Genomic DNA, 17226 nt, shown 5'->3' with positions numbered 1-17226 from the left:
AGAGTGCTGTGTGTATGCTTTCATATATATTTATTTTTCAACGTGCTTTAAACCTGTCTACAAAAATAAAGCTAAAACAAACAAAAGGGACAGCGTTTGAAGATTGTCGACTTTTTTTTTTTTTTTTTTTTTTGCTGGGAATATTCTATATTATACTGACTTTATATTAATTATTATAAACCTGTGTTTGTATTGAAGATGTGTTTAATATTTTGGGGAGGTTGAGGAGATTTTAGTAACCAGAAGTGAGTGGGAGAACCATGGCTGTGTTGTACTGATTTTCTGTAAATGTAGTTCAGGTAAATATGACCTTATTTTCTAGTTGATCTCCCGGTTTCTCGTCTGCCTGGGCATGCCGGAGGCGTGCCTCTTGATTATAATTACTTTGTGATGGGATTTAGCTTAGACACACTTGCAAAAATCAATCAGTTTCAATAAATTGGGAAATTGCTGCTACAATTTTGTCTTTTTTGTTTTGTGGTTTGTTTTTTTTTAAAATAGTTTTTTTTTTTTTTTTTCTCTCCTCCTCGTGTGCGTACGGATGGGGTGATGACGGCATGGTCCGGGGGCCACGGGCACCACCCAGCTGCAGCCCTGCGATGCTGCAGGGCCGTGCACCCCCGCGCACCCAGACGGGGCCACGGCGGGGTCCCCGCTCCCCAAAAATCCAAAAATCCCCCCCCTCGCCCCTGCCCGGGGCGCCGCCGCCTTCACCTTTCCCTTTCCCACACCCATCCCGAACGGGCACCTGCGGCTCGTGTCGTCCCCCCCCCGCCCCACCCCGGAGTGTAAGCGTTAGTGGCAACGTCCGTATTTATTCGGGCTTTATTTGAAATTAAAAAATAATCCCTTTTTGCACAGCTCCGGGGAGGACGCACGGAGCGATGCCGTCCCCGGGGGCCGCGGGGTGCAGCACCGGGGCCGCCCACCCCGCAGCGCAGAGCCCATCTTAAAAGTAAGTAAAGAGTAATAATTCCAAAAAAAAAAAAAAAAAAAAAAAAAAAAAAAAGAAAGAAAAAAAAAAGAATCCAAATATTTATTTTTTTTGTTGTTTTTTTTTTGTTTTTTTTTTCTTCTGGATCTGACACATCAAATCCCTGTCGGCGCCACGTCGGGGACAAGCGGGGGGCCCAGCCTGGCACGGCACCAGCCCGGTTTGACCCCCAGCGAGGGGGGGGGTGTCCCTGCAAAGGGGGGGTCCCTGATGTGACGGGAACCCTCCTGCAAGGCGGGGGGCCCCGCCCTGGCGCGGCCGGGCAGGTTGGCAGTGCCACCCACCCGTCCCCATCCCACCCGTCCTTGCACGGGGAGGGGTGCGGAGAGCGGAGGGCGGGTGGCGTGGCCGGGCCAAACCCGGTGCTGAGCCGCTGCCCGGGCAGGCGAGTGATGGGACGAGAGGGTTTGGGGGGAAAAAAAAGGGGTTTGGGTTGTTTTTTTTTTGGGTGGGGAAGAGGTTTGAAGGGAATAAAGCCCCTTAAAACCCCCCCGGGGCTGGAGGCATCACGCTGCCGCAGCGCCGCGACCAGTGCGCTCTCATGCCCTGGGAGGGGGGTATTTAAAAATACGAATTTTCATATATTTTATTTAAAAAATAAAAACACACGATGGAGGAGGGGGGCGGGGGGGGGGGGGGAGGGAACAAAAAAAAAAAAAAAAAAAAACCAAACCAAAAAAGGACCAACAAAAACCAAAACCAAAACCCACCTCTTTGTGCAGTTTGGCTTAGTGCAAATGGGCGCGTTCCTGCAGGCACTTCCCAGAGCATCGCCCCGGCGGGAGCGGCTGCTCCCCCGAATACGAAAAATAGAGAGAAACGACGATACAAAGAGTAAAAACCCCCTCGGGGGGGGCGAGGGGCAGGGGGCAGGCGCCCACCTCTGCCCTGGGCACTGGGGGTCCCCCCTGGGAGCAGGCGGGGGGGCAGGAACGGACACCCCCCCTCCTTTTGGAGCCCCCGCCGGCCACAGGCACGCAGCTTATTTGAGTGGTGGGCGGCCCCCGGCCCCGGGGGGGTCCCCAACCCGGCACGGGGAGGGGGGGCCGGGAGCAGCCGGCCACCCCCGCCAGCCCCCCGCCGCGGTGCCGGCAAAGGGGGGGGCAGCTTTAGCTTATTTTTGAAGGAAAAACCGGGTGGGGGGGGGACACGAGCTCCGTGGCGGGGAGGGGCTGTGTGCATAAAGCTTTTTTTTTTGGGGGGGGGGGCCGTTCCCTGAGTCTGGGGGGGCCCCGGGGCGGCAGGGGGGCGCGAAGGCACCTCGAGTGCAAAATGTGCAAGAAGGAGGGAGCGCCGCGGCGGCGGCACCGGCGGCACCGGCGGCACCGGCGGCGTCAGTCGAGGAAGCGCTGGCAGGCCTTCTTCCAGCGGCACGCCGTGCACCACATCTCCCGGTTCTCCATGCCGTACACCTTGCGGCACTTCTTGGCCTCCCCCCGCGGCCTCCTGCGGGCAGAGGGGACACGAGGGGACACGTCACGGGGCGCGGGGGGGACGACACGGGCCCGAGGGGGACGGGGGCGCGGATGGCGATGGCTCACCTGGGGACGGCGGGTGGCTTGGGCGGCGGCGGGGCGGGCGCGGCGGGGGGCACCGGTGGCCGCGGCGGGGCCGGGCAGCCCTGCCGAGAGAGGACACGGCCCCGCGTCAGAGCTCGGCTGCGCCGCCGGCACCGAGCGGCTGGGGAGGCGTGGAGGGTGACGGTGATGCGGCGAGCGCGGCGGCAGCCCCTCCGTCCCCGGATTTTCCCCCCGCCCCAACATCCCCTCACCTGGTACGCGTGGTCGGTGTGGACGTGGTAGAGGCCGGGGGGGGCCGGGGGGCTGCGGGGGGACGCCAGCGCCAGGTCCGGGATCGGCAACGCCGGCGGCGCCGGGCCCTGCGCCTCGGGGCCGGGGAAGGCGGGCGGCACCGAGGAGGTGGGCGAGACGGGCGTCAGGCTGGAGAGCCCGTCCGTCAGCGAGTCCACGTCCACGTCCAGCTCCGTGTAGTAGAAGTCCTCCTCGCCGTCGCTCTGCTCGAGGTCGGCTTTCCGGCTGCGGGGAGAGCGGAGTCTGGCTGGGGCGGCTCTCTCCCCCCACGGCAGGACCCCGGCGGGGGGCACCGGGGGGGCTGGGGGTGTCCGGGGGGGACCCCAGGCGCTTACCCAAGGTGCATGGTTCGGATGTGCTTCTGCATCCCTGAGGAGCTGCTGAGGACTTTGCCGCAGCTCTTCCACAAGCACTTGAACATCACCTTGGTGGAGTTCTGCAGGAGAGGGGCGTCAGGCTGGCAGCCCCGTCCCCAGCGTCATCCCCATCGTCATCCCCAGCTCCATCATCATCCCCAGCTCCATCTCCATCCCCATCCCAAACCCCACTGTCATCCCCAGCGGTATCTGCATCCCCAGCATCATCCTCATCCTCAGCATCATCCCCATCATCATCCCCAACCTCATCCTCCTCTTCATCCCCGTCCCCACTATCCCCATCCCCAACCTCCCCCCCATCATCATCCCCAACTTCATCCCACCTTCCTCTTCCGAGGGATGGGCTCTCCGAAGACGAAGTGGGTGCCGTCGGGCTCATCGGGGCCTTCGTCCGGCAGCGGGGCGGGCAGGAAGGTGCTGGGGACGTGGCTGGAGAGCGGGGGCGAGGGGGTGGAGGGGGTGGAGCGGTCGCTGGGGGGGTCCCAGCTCCAGTCCCCGCTGGTGTTGCTGCTGCTGCTGCAGCTGGAGGACATGGCGGGCGCCTCTTTCCAGACCTCACCGCCGGGCTCTGGCGAGGAGGAGGAGGAAGGTCAGGGCCTGCCATGGGACACGTGTCCAGCGATGGGGTGGGGGGGACAGGGGCACGCTCTTACCTGGGGCGGGGGGCGGCGGGCGGGTGGCCGAGCACCAGTGGGCTGGTGGAGAGGCTGGTGAGCACCGTGGCCGCCATCACCTCGTCGATGCCCGCCTTGCCCGAGAGCTTCCTGCCAGCGAGAGCAAAGCGGGGGCTGCGGTGAGGACAGACGAGGAACCCCCACCCCGGGACCCTTCATTCCTCTCCATCACCCACCGAGGTGCTGGGACCCCCTTCCCCGCGGTGGTCGGGTCTGCACCCACCCCACGGGCAGCTTGTGGTCGGGGGACACGGGTGCACGGGGTCACAGTGGCCACACCGTGCTGGGGGCATCGCCACGGGCAAAGGCACCCACGGGTGCCCCATCCCCTGCAGCACCCTGAGAGGCATCAGCCCGGACTGGAAACCCCGCTGGGCAGCAGTGCAGGCAGCGGCGCAGGCAGCGGTACAGGCAGCCAGCCAAAACGCTGCTGTTTACCACTCCAGGGGGAACCCTACATGTCCGCGGGCAGCGCCGCGCCGGAGGGTACCGGCACCTGCATCCTGCCGCGAGTGCCGAGAAACGCGGGGTTTGCTCAGCTGGGGCCAAACAACTTCCTGAAGTGGAAGAAAAAAAAAAAAAACCCCAACAAAAAAACCCACACAACCCTATTAAAAAAAATTAAATTAAAAAAAAAAAAAAAAAGCGAGAGGTCAGGAGCAACAGAAGCCATTTTGCAAAGCTCTCGCACCACGGGGACGGATAAATACGGTGCTGGCGAGCGGCAATGCTCTCCGAGCCCTCGAGCGGGTGCGGTTGCAGCGCCAGCGCCGGCGAGGCAAAGCGGGTGCTGAGCACCGCAACCGCTCGAGGGCTCGCGTATGGCGCCTCGCTTCATCGGCCGGCAGGGCCACGGCCGGGCAGAGCCCTCGGCGCTGCCGTACACGGGACGGCCGGTCACAGCCGGAGACCTCGGCGCTGCTGTACACGGGACGGCCGGTCACAGCCGGAGACCCCGGCGCTGCGGACGAGCGGCCAAAGTCCTCCTCGTGCAGCCGGCGGAAAAAAAAATCCCGGCTTGCCGCGGCGAAGCCGGTGCCGGCAGGAGGTTTCGGCACAAGGGCGGTCGCCGTCACCGTTGCCCATCCCGCTGCCGCCGCCGTCGTGGTCCTACCTGTGCTGGGGCACGGGGATGTATGCCGAATGCAGCGCCAGGCATCGCTCCAGCCCGGCGTCCAGCACCCGCAGCATCGCTTCCCGGCTGGCCGGCTCCCGGCGCGGCAGCGGCTCCCCCAGGCACGGCAGCCAGCCCTCGGCTCCCGCCGGCAGCCCCCGGCCGCCGCAGGGGAGAGGAGCCTGCGGGAGAGACGGCGGGCGTCAGCGGGGGGATCCCCTGAGCACTGGATCCCGCAGGGATCCCCCCGCCGCCGGACCTCGGCGGGGAGGGGAGGCGGCGTGGGGGAGCTGGATCGGCGCCTGCGGGCAGAGCTGCGGCGGGACCCTGCCGGCCGCTCGGTGGGACCCTCTGCGGTAGATCCCAGGTGGATCCCACCAGGTCGCAGCTGGGATCCGGCCGGGATTTCCCCGGCACTCTGCAGAGGCGAGAGCAGAGAGCATCCTCCCATGAGACTGCTCCCAGCGCTGTCACCCGCCGGCTGAGCATCAGCAGCCAGTGGATCCCTCCCTGGGTAGATCCCCAGGGCCACAGTGGGGATCCAGCAGGGATCTCTGCAGAGCCAGAAGACCTGACACCCTCCTGCAGGGTGGCTCCAAGGTAGCAGCACCCACGTGCCACGTGACAGCACCGAGCGGATCCCGCTCTGAGCCGATCACCTGGGATCCAGCAGGGATCCCCCCAGCGCTCTGCAGAGCGGGGAGCAGGCTCAGCCCTGCCCTGGCAGCTGGAGACAGCAGCACCCACTGACTGAGCACCGGCACCAAGTGGATCCCACTCCTGGCGGATCCCAGGTGATCTCCCTGGGGCTGGGCTGGGGCCCCGTGGGGATCCCCGGAGAAGCGGGGAGCAGCCCTTCCCGCGGGGCTGAGCCAGGTCAGCAGCGCTCACTGGTCACGTTTGGTGACCAGGTGGATCCCTCTACGAGCTGCGCCTGGGCAGATCACCCAGGGCTCAGATCCAGCAGGGATCTCCCCCGAGCCTTGCGAGGGAAGGAGCCTCAGGGCTGCTTCAAGACGGCCGCGTCCATTGGCCGACTGTCAGCACCGAGTGGATCCCTCCCCAGGCACACTCCCGGGAGATCCCCAAGGGCTGGGGTCCAGCACGGATCCCCCCGGAGCTCTGCAGAGCGGGGAGCAGACGGGGTCTGCTCCGAGAGATCGCTGTCCTCTGGCTGTGTGGCAGCGCTGAGCAGATCCCTCTCCGGGCAGATCCCAAGTAGATCCCCCAGAGTCGGGCTGGGATCCCGCAGGGATCCCCCTCAGCTCTGCAGAACCAGACCGGGCTGCTCCGGGACAGCAGCGCTGCCCGCCTGTATGCTGGCACTCGGCAGATCCCTATCCGGCAGATCCCTTTCCAGCAGATGATCCTCCAGGCCGGAGCTGGGATCCAGCAGGGATCCCCCCGCAGCTCTGCGGAGCGGGAGCCGAGGGGGCCGCCCGGAGCCAGCGACGCCTGCGGATGAGCTGAGCGGATCCCGCTCCAAGGCAGACCCGGAGCCAGATCCCCCAGGGCTGGGATCCAGCAGGGATCCCCCCGCTCCCCGAACGCTCCAGGGGAGGCACGCCAGCACGGAGCAGATCCCGGGGGGCGGCGGCGGCGAGCCCCCCCAAACCTTCGCCGAGCCGGGATTACGGAAAGCGAGCTCAGCGAGTGGATCCCAACCCCGGGATCCAGTAGGATTCCCCCCCCGCTCCCACCTCCGCTTGGCCGAAACGCGAGCCTGGGAATCCAGCCGGGATCTCCTCAGCTTTTTCCCCAAGCAGCAGCGGCGGGATGGATCCCCCGGCACCGGGATTTAGCGGGACCCGGGAGTTGATCCCGGGGGGAAGCGCCAGCTCCCGGTAGATCCCACCGGGGGGGGGGGGGGGCGGCGGGGCGCGGGGGGGGGGAACCCCCCCCCGCGCCCCGCCGCCCCCCCCCCCCCCCGAAGTTTGTCCCCGAGCGGCGCCATTTTAGCGGCGGGGAAAGTTTCGGGCGGGCCGCTGTCAGCTGTCACCGCCCCCCCCCCCCCCTCCTCCGGCTCCCCCCCCGGTCGCCGCCGCCACCGCCCCCGGTACCTTCGGGGCGGCGCCGCCACCACCACCACCGCCGCCGCCGCCGGGTTGGGAAGGAGAAGGCGGCGGAGGATCGCGGCGGCGGCGGCGGGCAGCGGCCAGCAGCACCGCGGGCGGGCGCGGAGGCTCCATGAGGGAAAGCGGCGGCGGCGGCGGCGGCGGCCGCGGCCGGGCCCGGCGGGGGAGCGCGCTCCGCCGCGCGCGGCCCGGTGTCGGCGCCGGCCAGGCCACGCCCCCCACGCCCCCCGCCATTGGTCAAAACGGCCGGGTTGGAACGCGACCGCCGCTTTCGCCGCTTCCTATTGGTCGCTTCGCCCTGCCACTTAAAGCCCGGCGGCACGCCCCCCTCCCGCCGCGACACGCCCCCGCCGGCAGCGGCCATCTTCGTGCGCCCCGCCCTCCCGCCGCCCCGCGCGCTGCCCGGGGGGCCCCCCCCCAAAAACCAGCCCCTCCCCACCACCAACCCTTCTCTCCCCCCCCCCTCCCCCGTTAGTTTTGGGACTCAGAGACTGGCGGGCGGCCCCGCTAAAGCCGCCCCCCACCCCTCAACCCCCTCCCGCCAAAGTCCGGCGGCTCCCCGAAAGTTGCAGGCTGCCCCCCAAAAGTTCACATTTCATCACTCTAAGGCGGAATTCGGGGTCTCCCCCCCCAAAAGCGAGGGGCTCCCGCCAGCCTGGAGGACCCCGCAAAACTCCCGGCGGCTCCCGCGAAGTTACGGGCTTGAAACTTCCAGCGTTAGACCTCGTGGGGTTCCCCTAAAAGTCGCCCCCCCCCCCCCCCAAATTATAGGGCTTCCCGTAAGTTACAGCGGTTCTCCAGAAGTTGCACGGCTCCTCATAAAGTTACACGCCCCAAAAGTAATAGGGGTCTCCCCCCCAAAAGCTCCCCCTGAAGTTTTAGACCTGCTGGAAGCTTTAGGGCTCCCCCAAAAGTGATAGGGCTCCCCCCAAAAGTGATAAGGCTCCCCCAAAAGTTATAGGGTTCCCCCAAACGCGGCAGCGTCCTTCTGCTGCGGGGGGAGTGTCTGCAGTTTTGGGGTGCGAGAGCGGCTCCCGGCGGGAGAGGGGTCCCGGGCCCGGTGCAGGGTGGGTCAGTCCTGCCCGCCCCGAGGGACCGCTGCCGAAAGGCACCCAGAACGGCGGGGCTGGGTGGGGGGTGCTGGGGTGCGGGGGGTGCATGGGGTGCCGGGGTGCATGGGGTGCATGGGGTGCCAGGGTGCATGGGGTGCATGGGGTGCCGGGGTGCATGGGGTCCATGGGGTGCCAGCTTGCATGGGGTGCATGGGGTCCATGGGGTGCATGGGGTGCCAGGGTGCATGGGGTGCGGGGGGTGCATGGGGTGCCGGGGTGCATGGGGTCCATGGGGTGCATGGGGTGCATGGGGTGCATGGGGTGCCAGGGTGCATGGGGTGCATGGGGTGCCGGGGTCCATGGGGTGCATGGGGTGCATGGGGTGCATGGGGTGCCGGGGTGCATGGGGTGCCGGGGTGCATGGGGTCCATGGGGTGCCAGCTTGCATGGGGTGCATGGGGTCCATGGGGTGCATGGGGTGCCAGGGTGCATGGGGTGCGGGGGGTGCATGGGGTGCCGGGGTGCATGGGGTCCATGGGGTGCATGGGGTACGAGGGTGCATAGGGTGCCTGGGGTGCTGGGGTGCCCTTTGTGCATGGGGTACCAGGGTACGTGGTGCATAGGGTGCTCTTTGTGCATGGGGGTGCATAGAGTGCCCAGGGTACTGGGGTGCATAGGGTGCCCTGGGTGCATGGGATGCATGGGGTGCTGGGGTTCATGGGGTGCCCTGGGTGCATGGGATGCATGGGTTGGATGGGGTGCATGGGGTACTGGGGTGCATGGGGTGCCCTGGGTGCATGGGATGCATGGGGTGCTGGGATGCATGGGGTGCCCTGGGTGCATGGGATGCATGGGGTACTGGGGTGCCCTGGGTGCATGGGATGCATGGGGTGCATGGGGTACTGGGGTGCATGGGGTGCATGGGTTCGATGGGGTGCTGGGGTGCATGGGGTGCCCTGGGTGCATGGGATGCATGAGGTGCAAGGGGTGCTGGGGTGCCCTGGGTGCATGGGATGCATGGGGTACTGGGGTGCATGGGTTACTGGGGTGCATGGGGTGCCCAGGCTGGCGCCCACCCACACTCTGCTCCTCGCCTTCCCCAAAACGTGCGGTGCGGCGAGCAGCGGGCGCCGGCGTGGGGCAGCCCAGGCCCTGCTGCTGTTTGATTTACCAGCCCGCAGCCTGAAGGCCAGGACAGAGTCCGCGCGGCCGTCCTGGCTGGTGGCTCCCGCCTGTCCCCCCCGCCTGTGCCCCCCAGCCGTGCCCCTGGCAGCCCTGGGCTGGCCAACACGGGTGCTCCCCTCGGCCCAGGGCCACGGGGGTGCTGGGGATCCCCCGCTCTGCAGAGCCACGTCCCCAGCGTGGCGGAGGGGCAGGAGTCCTGGGGCGCTCGGCCACCCCTTGTCCCCTGCCCTCGGGGGTGGCTGGAGGTGCCACCTCCGCCCCGCGCCATGCCCGGGGCCAGGCGCTTTCGTAAGCGTAAAAAAAAAAAAAAAAACCCCAAACCCCACAGCAAACCGGGAAAGCCCCCACGTGCCCGGCCACGAGACTGGGTGCCACCCGGCACGGCCACCCGCGGGGTCCCCTTGCATGCTGCAGAAAGGTGGGGGGCGGCCGGGAGAAGGGCAGCGTCCCCCCGGGAACTGGGGCACCCAAACCTGCCCCGGCTGAGCCAGGGCTGCCGGGGATCGGGGACCCGGAGTGTCCCGGCTGGCTGGCGGGGCCGCGGTGGGGTGCACAGGAGGAGGAGCGCGGCCAGAGCAGCCTTCGTCCCCACAGCTCTGTCCTGGCCCCGGTGGGCTCTGGCCCCGCGGCCCTCGTTAGCGTGGCCCCGGATGAGTTCGCGGGCGAGCCCCGCGGCAGGCGGGACGCCTCTCCTCCTCCCGGAGTTAGGATAACCAGCCCGGGCTCTGCCGCAGCGGGACCCGAGTGGTGGCTCCGCCGGCCGCCCCCCGCTCCGGTTTAATCGTTAACGCCGGCCGAAGCGCTGAGCTGGCGGCTCCGGCGTTGTGCAACTCCCACGAGCATCGCCTGCCCGTTGCACAAGGGCGCGGGTGCCACCAGCCTGACCCCCTTCCCGGGCAGGGCGGCTCTGCGGGGCGGCATCCCGGTGCCACATCCCTGCGAGATGCCCCCGTGGTCCCCAAATGCTGGGGGCCGGCTCTGGGCTGCGGTGCCGCTCGCCCCGGTGGTGTCGCAGAGGGAGCCGGGGCCTTGCCCGCGCTGCTCGTGGGGTGCGGGGCTGCAGGGCACACAGGCCATATGGGGTACAGGGCCCTATGGGTGCGAAGCTGCGCAGGGTACAGGACTGTGCGGTGCGCGGAGCCGCGTGGGTGCGGAGCTGGTTTGGGTGCAGAGCCACGTGCTGCGCGCGGCCATCCAGCATGCGGAGCCATCCAGGCTGCAGAGCCATGCGGGGTGCGGATCCTTACAGTGTGCAGCGCCGTACAGCGTGCAGTCCAGCGTACAGCACCACGCAGCATGCAACACCACGCAGTGTGCAATACACCATGTGGCACCGTGCAACACCCTACGGAGCGCGGTGCTGCATGGCATGCAGCGCAGTGCGCAGCACCGTGCAAGACCATACAGCATGCAGCACCGTGCAGTATGGCATGCGGCACCGTACAGTGCACAGCGCCATGCAAGACTGTACGGCATGCAGCACTGTACAGTGCACAGCACCATGCAAGACTGTACAGCATGCAGCACCATACAGCATGCAGCACCGTGCAGTACGGCATGCAGCACCGTACAGTGCGCAGCACCATGCAAGACTGTACAGCATGCAGCACTGTACAGTGTGCAGCACCATGCAAGACTGTACAGCGTGCAGCGCTGTATGGCGTACAGCACCATGCAAGACTGTACAGCGTGCAGTACCGTACAGCATGCAGCACTGTACAGTGCGCAGCACCATGCAAGACTGTACAGCATGCAGCACCGTACAGTATGCAGCACTGTACAGTGCACAGCACCATGCAAGACTGTACAGCATGCAGCACTGTATGGCATGCAGCATTGTACAGTGTGCAGCACCATGCAAGACCGTACAGCACCGTATGGCGTGCAGCACTATACAACGTGCAGCACCATGCAAGACTGTACAGCGTGCAGCACCATACGGCGTGCAGCACCATGCAAGACCGTACAGCGTGCAGCACCGTACGGCATGCAGCACCATACAACATGCAGCACCATGCAAGACCGCACAGCACCATACAGCGTGCAGCACCATACAGCGTGCAGCACCATGCAAAACCGTACAGCGCGCAGCACCGTGCAGCGTGTGCTGGGCTCCGGCTCACTCCCCCTTGTGGGAATGGCCCCGAGCAGCACCGGCCCGGAGCAGCACTGGCCCCGAGTGGGCTCCAGCCAGCGGGGCGGAGCGGGGAGCCCTGGGATGAGGAGGGGTGCTCCCAGCCCCACCCGCTCCCCTCGCTCTGACACCCACCCCAACCTTCCCCGCCAGACCACGAGACTCCAAGCGACGTTTCGGGATGGATCCTTCATTCGCCACCCAGTTTTTGAGCCTCCAGCCAGGGCTCCGGCCACATTATCCATCGCCCCAGGCAGTTGCTCTCATATTTAAACACGAGTCCGGCTCTGCCGAGCCCCGCAGGCAGCACGGGAATTACGGGCAAGCGGGCAGCCCTGCACACGGGGCTTTTCCTGCTGGCGTTGGGGAGGTTTGGGAGATGCTTTGGCCACCTCCAGCTCAGCGAGAGCAGAAGCTTGCCCTGGCCCGGGGCTGTGCCAAGCCTGCCTTTCCCCGGGGAATTGGCACAGCGGTACCCACGGCCCGACCCCGCGGGCAGTGCAGGGCCCATCTTGCCCCGGGAGTGAAGCAGCTCCGGTCCTGCCAGGAGGTGATGCTCCTGCGCGGGGCCCGGGCAGCCCAAACGCAGCTCCGAGGGGATTCGGGTGGTGCAGGAGGGACCCAGCCCTGCAGAGCCGCGGGATGGGATGATGGAGAAAGGGAGCAGGGGGAGGATGCGGCCGCAGGCAGCCCACGCGCCGGTGCGGCGCGGCTGGCAGCAGGAAGAGCGCGGCAGCATCGGCGCCAGCCGCCCCGCGCCGTTTTCTATCGGGGCCCTTATCTCGCAGGGGGATGGGAGCAGCTGCCGGGGCCGACTCCTCTATCTCGAGCGGCTGTGGTTTGGCATCGAGCGCGGGGCTGACGAAGCGGCACGAGCGCCTGAGCTGCCTTCCAAGCTTCAACGTCTTCAGCCTGCAGCGGGTTTTGCTGAGCGCCTTGTTTTCGTTTTTAATCTCTTCGCCCGCTTCGATGGAGGGGCAAAGCTGCTGAAGGAAGGCACGTGGCTTCCTGCCTGTCTGCTCTGCTGCCGCAGCTCCCAGCCAGCTCCGGCGAGCGCCGGGCTACTGCGCCGTGAGGTTGGGAAATGCCTGGATGGACGGCTGTACGGCGGCTGGTCTACACCCGGAGCAGCGGCGGTGGGCCCGGGGCCACCATCAGCGCAGCACGGGCGTCCCCGTGCCTTCGCATCTCCCCCCAGGGCACACAGCCGGGGGATGCCAGGCATCCCTTAAGGCAGGGATGCCAGCGTCCCCGTGGGGAGGAGGGAAGTTTGAGCCCCAGGATCCGAGGGCTCCGGGTGCACGCCCAGCTCTCCCGTGCATTTCTGGCATCCGTTGAGGCTGCAGCGGCCGCGGGAGCGACGTGGCGGCGAGCGGGTGGCAAGCACCGCGCAAACGCTCCCCGGCTCCGAGCCCGTGCAAAGCCCCAGAGCAAGTCCCTGCTCTGGGATGGGCCGCCCCATTTCGGCGGCTCCGGGTGGCTGCACAGCCCCAGCTCGGAGGTGCAAAACCACCCATGCGGGTGGTTAACGCCTGCGCCCAAAGCCGCTCTCCCGGCACCGCCACGTTGCTGCAGCAGGAGCACCAGCCGCCAGAACCAGGGCTTTAGATGCAGCGTAAAAGCGTTTTCTCCTGAACGGGATAAAACCCCTCGCAGCTTTTTAATGGTGTTTGCAAGACACGGAGGCACCCTCGCATGCGTCCGAAAGGTGGGAGCGGGTGATGGGGGACAGGCTGCCAGCCCGGCCCAGAGCCCGTGGCTCGTGGCTGACCCTCGGCCACGGCCGGAGCTACCGCGCCGCTCCCCAGAACCGGCCCTGGGAACGTTGAGCGAGGGGTGCAAAGCTGCTCGGGGCTCCCCGGGGGCCGGACGGGGCCCTGCTCCCCCCCAGGCAGAGGGCGAGGACGCAGACCCTCGCCCGTGGCACAACCCCGCTGCTGAGGGGCCGGATCCTGCAGCCCGGGGCCACGGGGCTGGCCCACAGCCCTGCCACCGCCCGCCCCAGAGCACGACCGGTCCCAACCCAGCTCCCATCTTGGCGGCACCCAGCACGGGCCAGGCATCGCCCTGCAGACTCCCCGCTCATCCCGATGTTGGGATGAGCCCCCGGGACATCCCTACGTCAACCTGCCGGTGCAGGGCGGGTCAGGATGGGACAAGGACGCTTAAAGAAAAGGAACGTAAAATATATACAGAAAGCGCTCGCGGGGATGCAGCCGCGCCGGCGGGCACCGGGCTGGTGCGTGCCTGTCCCCGGCGGGCTCAACCCCCCGGAAAGCCGGTCCCGGGGGAACCCCCAACCCCGACGGCAATAGCCAGGGGGGGACCACCCCACGGCAAGGACCCCGCTCCCGCGGGTGCTATAGGTTGGTGATGTACACCTCCAGCCCGTTGGCCACCGTCCTGGCGGAGGCTCGCCGGGACTCCCCCGCCCAAACGTCGCCGACACTTTCGTACAGGTTCTCGGGGGCGCAGGGCTTCCCCGGCTTGTCCCGTTTCACCGCCTTCTTCCAGTTAACGTCCACGGCCTCGTAGTCCGGGTCGGGGCCGTGGCCCTGAGCAGTCCAGGCTCTGTCGTTGATGGACTCGTAGCAGGGGTCCGGGGGGCCTTGGGCTGCCGGGGACCAGCACCCGGCCGGGGAACCCTCCTCCCGGCGGAGGGGCTGCCACCCGGCCCCCGCTTCCCTCGCGGCTCTCGGGGACGACGCGGGGACCTGCGCTTTCTTCTTGGTGGCTTTGCACACCGTCGAGTACATCTCTTCCAGCTGCAAAAGGAAGGTGGGGGCTTGGGGGCAATCCCTGCCCACCGCAGGGTATCCCCACACCCGTGCCCCCGGCTCCCCATAGCTGCCGGCAGGATCCCAGCTGTGGATCACCCACTGGCGATCCCACTTTTTTGCGTGACTCAAGGAGCCTTTTGCAGGGCACGGAGACCAGCATCGCCTGCCTGCAGGGGCTCGGCTTCATCCTGCCCCCCCTAAAAGCTCCGCTGGAAATGGCAGCAGCCTAATTTACACCCTGCTCCGAACACGGGCGTTACAGGGAGGCAGGGCGTTACACGGCCCCCCCATGCGCCCCATCCAGCGGGCTCAGCACTGGCCCCACGCCCCATCCCTGCCACCCCCCCCGCCCCGAGCCGTACCTTCGCCCCGGGGGCATCGCCCGCGCCGTCCCAGCACCGTGGGACTGCGGGAAGCCCCGCCGTGGCCCCGTCCTGCACCTCCGTAGGCGCTGTTTTCTTCACCTTGCGGACGCAGGCGTAATCGGCCGCCCCGCGCCTGGCACACGGCGGGGACGCCTGGGCGCCGGTGGGTGTGGGGGGCACCGGGGCATCCTCCCCGCCCATCGCCAGGCACTCATAGACAGTGTCCGGCACCGGCTTCCGCAGCGGCGTGAAGAGCAGGTTGGAGTAGGTCTGGTCAGGGGCCGGCGAGGCGGCGGGGGGCTCAGGGATGGGGATCTGGGGCAGCTCACGGTGCAGGAGGATGCTGACGCTGGAGCTGTGCAGGGAGTCGGCGCTGGCGGGGGGGGACGCCACGCAGGGAAAATTCAGGCTGGCCGGCCGCTGGGCTGCGGGGAGAGGAGAGGAAGTGGGGGGACGCTGGGGATGCAGCAAGCACCAACCCCTGGGGTTGCATGCAAGCGCGCGTGCGCACGCTGCGATGCGCTCGCCGGGCAGCGTGGGGACTGCGGGCACCCGGCAAGGGCCGCCGGCCCCCATCGCCTTCCCCAGCTCGCTGGGCACTCACCGTCGTCCCTGGCCTTCACCCGGTACAGCTCGTGCAGCTTCGTGTCGGACTTGCTGAGCGACCGCAGCTGCGTCTGTCTGAGCAGGGACTGCGACGGGGGGGACGCACGTCAGGCGCGTGGCCGGGGGCTGGGGTGCCCAGAGCTCCCCCAGGACGCATCCCGTCCCCCCAAGCATGCGCTTACCTCGTCCACCAGCTTCACCCCGTCCGGAGGGACCTTCTTCTTCCTGCCCTTGCTGCGGGGAGAAGCGGGGCTGAGCCCAGGGCGGGCGGCCAAGCCGGGGCCGTGGAGAGGGTGCCCCGCGACCCCGATCTGGCCACGATGGCCGTGTGCCCCTCGCCGGAGCAGCGGCACCCCCCAAACCCACACCCCCGCTCCTTCGCCAGCCCCACAGCAGGGGCTGTGCTGGATGGGGGCTCAGTTGCAGCCTGCTGAGCCGTGCCGGGCATCCCCGGCGTCACCCCTGGCATCGCCCGTCCTGCCCGTCCCGCGCGCAGCTCAGCTCTGTCCAGGCTGCTCCTGCAAGGCCGCGTCCCCCATCCCCAGCTGGTACCAGCTCCTTTGGGTGCAGGGGGTGCGGTGGAGGGCAGCGAGGCCCAGGGGTGCAGGATCAGGCCAGGCAGAGTTGCACTGGGGTCGCAGCTGGGGTTCGGGGTGAGCGGAGCGGCAGAACGCAGCGGTGCCGGCTCGGGACAGGCACACGCAGGGTCTCCACGTGCAGCCACCGCCTGCCACCGAGGGGTCCCCAACCCCGTCCCCAGCACCAGGAGGGGAAGCAGAGGGGCCGCGGGCAGCCCGTACCGTCTGCAGGCAGCGCACAGGGCACCGAGGTAGACCAGGACGCCGAGCAGGGCCAGGGCAGCGCCAGCCAGCAGGAGCGGGGTCCGTGCCAGCCCCTCGCCGCCGGCTGCAGCCATGGGGGAGCCTCTTCCGACACCGTTGCGGGGCCGAGCTCTGGGGAGAGAAAACACGAGTCGGGGTGCAGCCGGGCGCTGCTGGGCTCACCATGGCACGAGAGGGTGCTCCACAGCCCCCAGGGCTTGCCGGGGCCCCCGCGGCACAGCCCCCTGGGCAGGGGGTCTCTCCGGATGCTCCAGAGGGGGACGTGCACGCGGGGCCCCATTTTCTGGCCATCCGCTGCCCTCCCCGGGGTCACCGTGGTGCCTCCACTGCCGTGGCCAGCCTGGTGCAGACACCCTGCAGCGGGTGCTCTGCCACCCCTGGAAAAACTTGATTTTGGTTCGTTTCGGGAAAAAAAAAAAAAAAAAAAGAAAAAAAAGAAAAAAGACAAAAACCCCAAACCCAACAAACCCAAGAGGATTCAAGCTCCCAAGTTGCCACCAAGATGTTGAAAAGGAGATGCCCAGGGGCCATGAAAACCCTCTGGAGACATCCCGGAAGTGCCAGCGTGCTTTCTGGGGACACCGGGACGCGGCGGTGGGACGGGGGTGGCACGGCTCCCCATTGCCGGCCGTGGGGTGACCCAGACGGGACGGGCAAACAATGACTCAGCTTCCCGGAAACGGGGCGAGCTTCAGCCTCGCAGCCGCCTCTCCCTCCTCTCCCTCCTTGCACAGCAGGCTTGGCCTGCACCGGGACATCCATCCTCCGCAGCAGGGCTCGCCCTCTCCCCCTCCAAGCCCCGCAGGTTTCGGGCACGTTCACCCATGCCGTGGGACCTGCGGAGTCACCAGGGAGAAAACCCCGCGTGGGAGCGACGGCGCTGCCAGCATCGCTGGCGTCACCGCGTTCGCGGCGCCGTGCACGGCGAGCTCCCGGCGGGGCTGAGCCCAGCCCTGCAAACCCCACCGTGACATTTGTGCTCTGACGGGAACCTGGGTCGCTCCCTGCAGCATCCCAGCGCGATCCGCACCTGGGCCAGGAGCTGCGGGATCGCAGCCAAGCGCCAGCCCAGCCAGGCCGGCTCTTGGCCGTAGGCAGCGCGGCAGAGAACCCTGCGCCTCCTCTGCCACCATAACCCTGGTTCCGCAGCCGCTCTGTGCCGTGACGGGAGAGCAGAAAACGCCCGACTTTTCGACCGTTTTCCTCCGCCTAAAGCA

At 67.2% G+C, this 17226-nt stretch overlaps 2 protein-coding genes across 2 annotated transcripts; both read right to left on the bottom strand.

Annotated features, from left to right (window-relative positions):
- Positions 1–2328: 2328 nt before the first annotated feature.
- Positions 2329–7159, bottom strand: SLC2A4RG (SLC2A4 regulator). The gene is given in 8 exon segments (XM_075721301.1): positions 2329–2440; positions 2536–2615; positions 2766–3030; positions 3141–3241; positions 3506–3750; positions 3828–3946; positions 4971–5152; positions 7031–7159. Coding segments are annotated over 8 exon segments (1233 nt in total).
- A 6617-nt stretch (positions 7160–13776) lies between these two features.
- On the bottom strand, positions 13777–16083 carry LIME1 (Lck interacting transmembrane adaptor 1). The gene is made up of 5 exons (XM_075721431.1): positions 15968–16083; positions 15350–15401; positions 15166–15253; positions 14559–14986; positions 13777–14181 (listed from the first exon to the last, which is right to left on the bottom strand). Exons 1-5 carry the CDS (start codon positions 16081–16083, stop codon positions 13777–13779), a joined length of 1089 nt encoding a protein of 362 aa, XP_075577546.1.
- Between the last annotated feature and the right edge of the window lie 1143 nt (positions 16084–17226).

This window comes from Pelecanus crispus, chromosome 14, assembly GCF_030463565.1.
Source record: "Pelecanus crispus isolate bPelCri1 chromosome 14, bPelCri1.pri, whole genome shotgun sequence".
Taxonomy (NCBI): Eukaryota; Metazoa; Chordata; class Aves; order Pelecaniformes; family Pelecanidae; genus Pelecanus; species Pelecanus crispus.
This window is presented reverse-complemented; position numbering and strand designations above follow the sequence as displayed.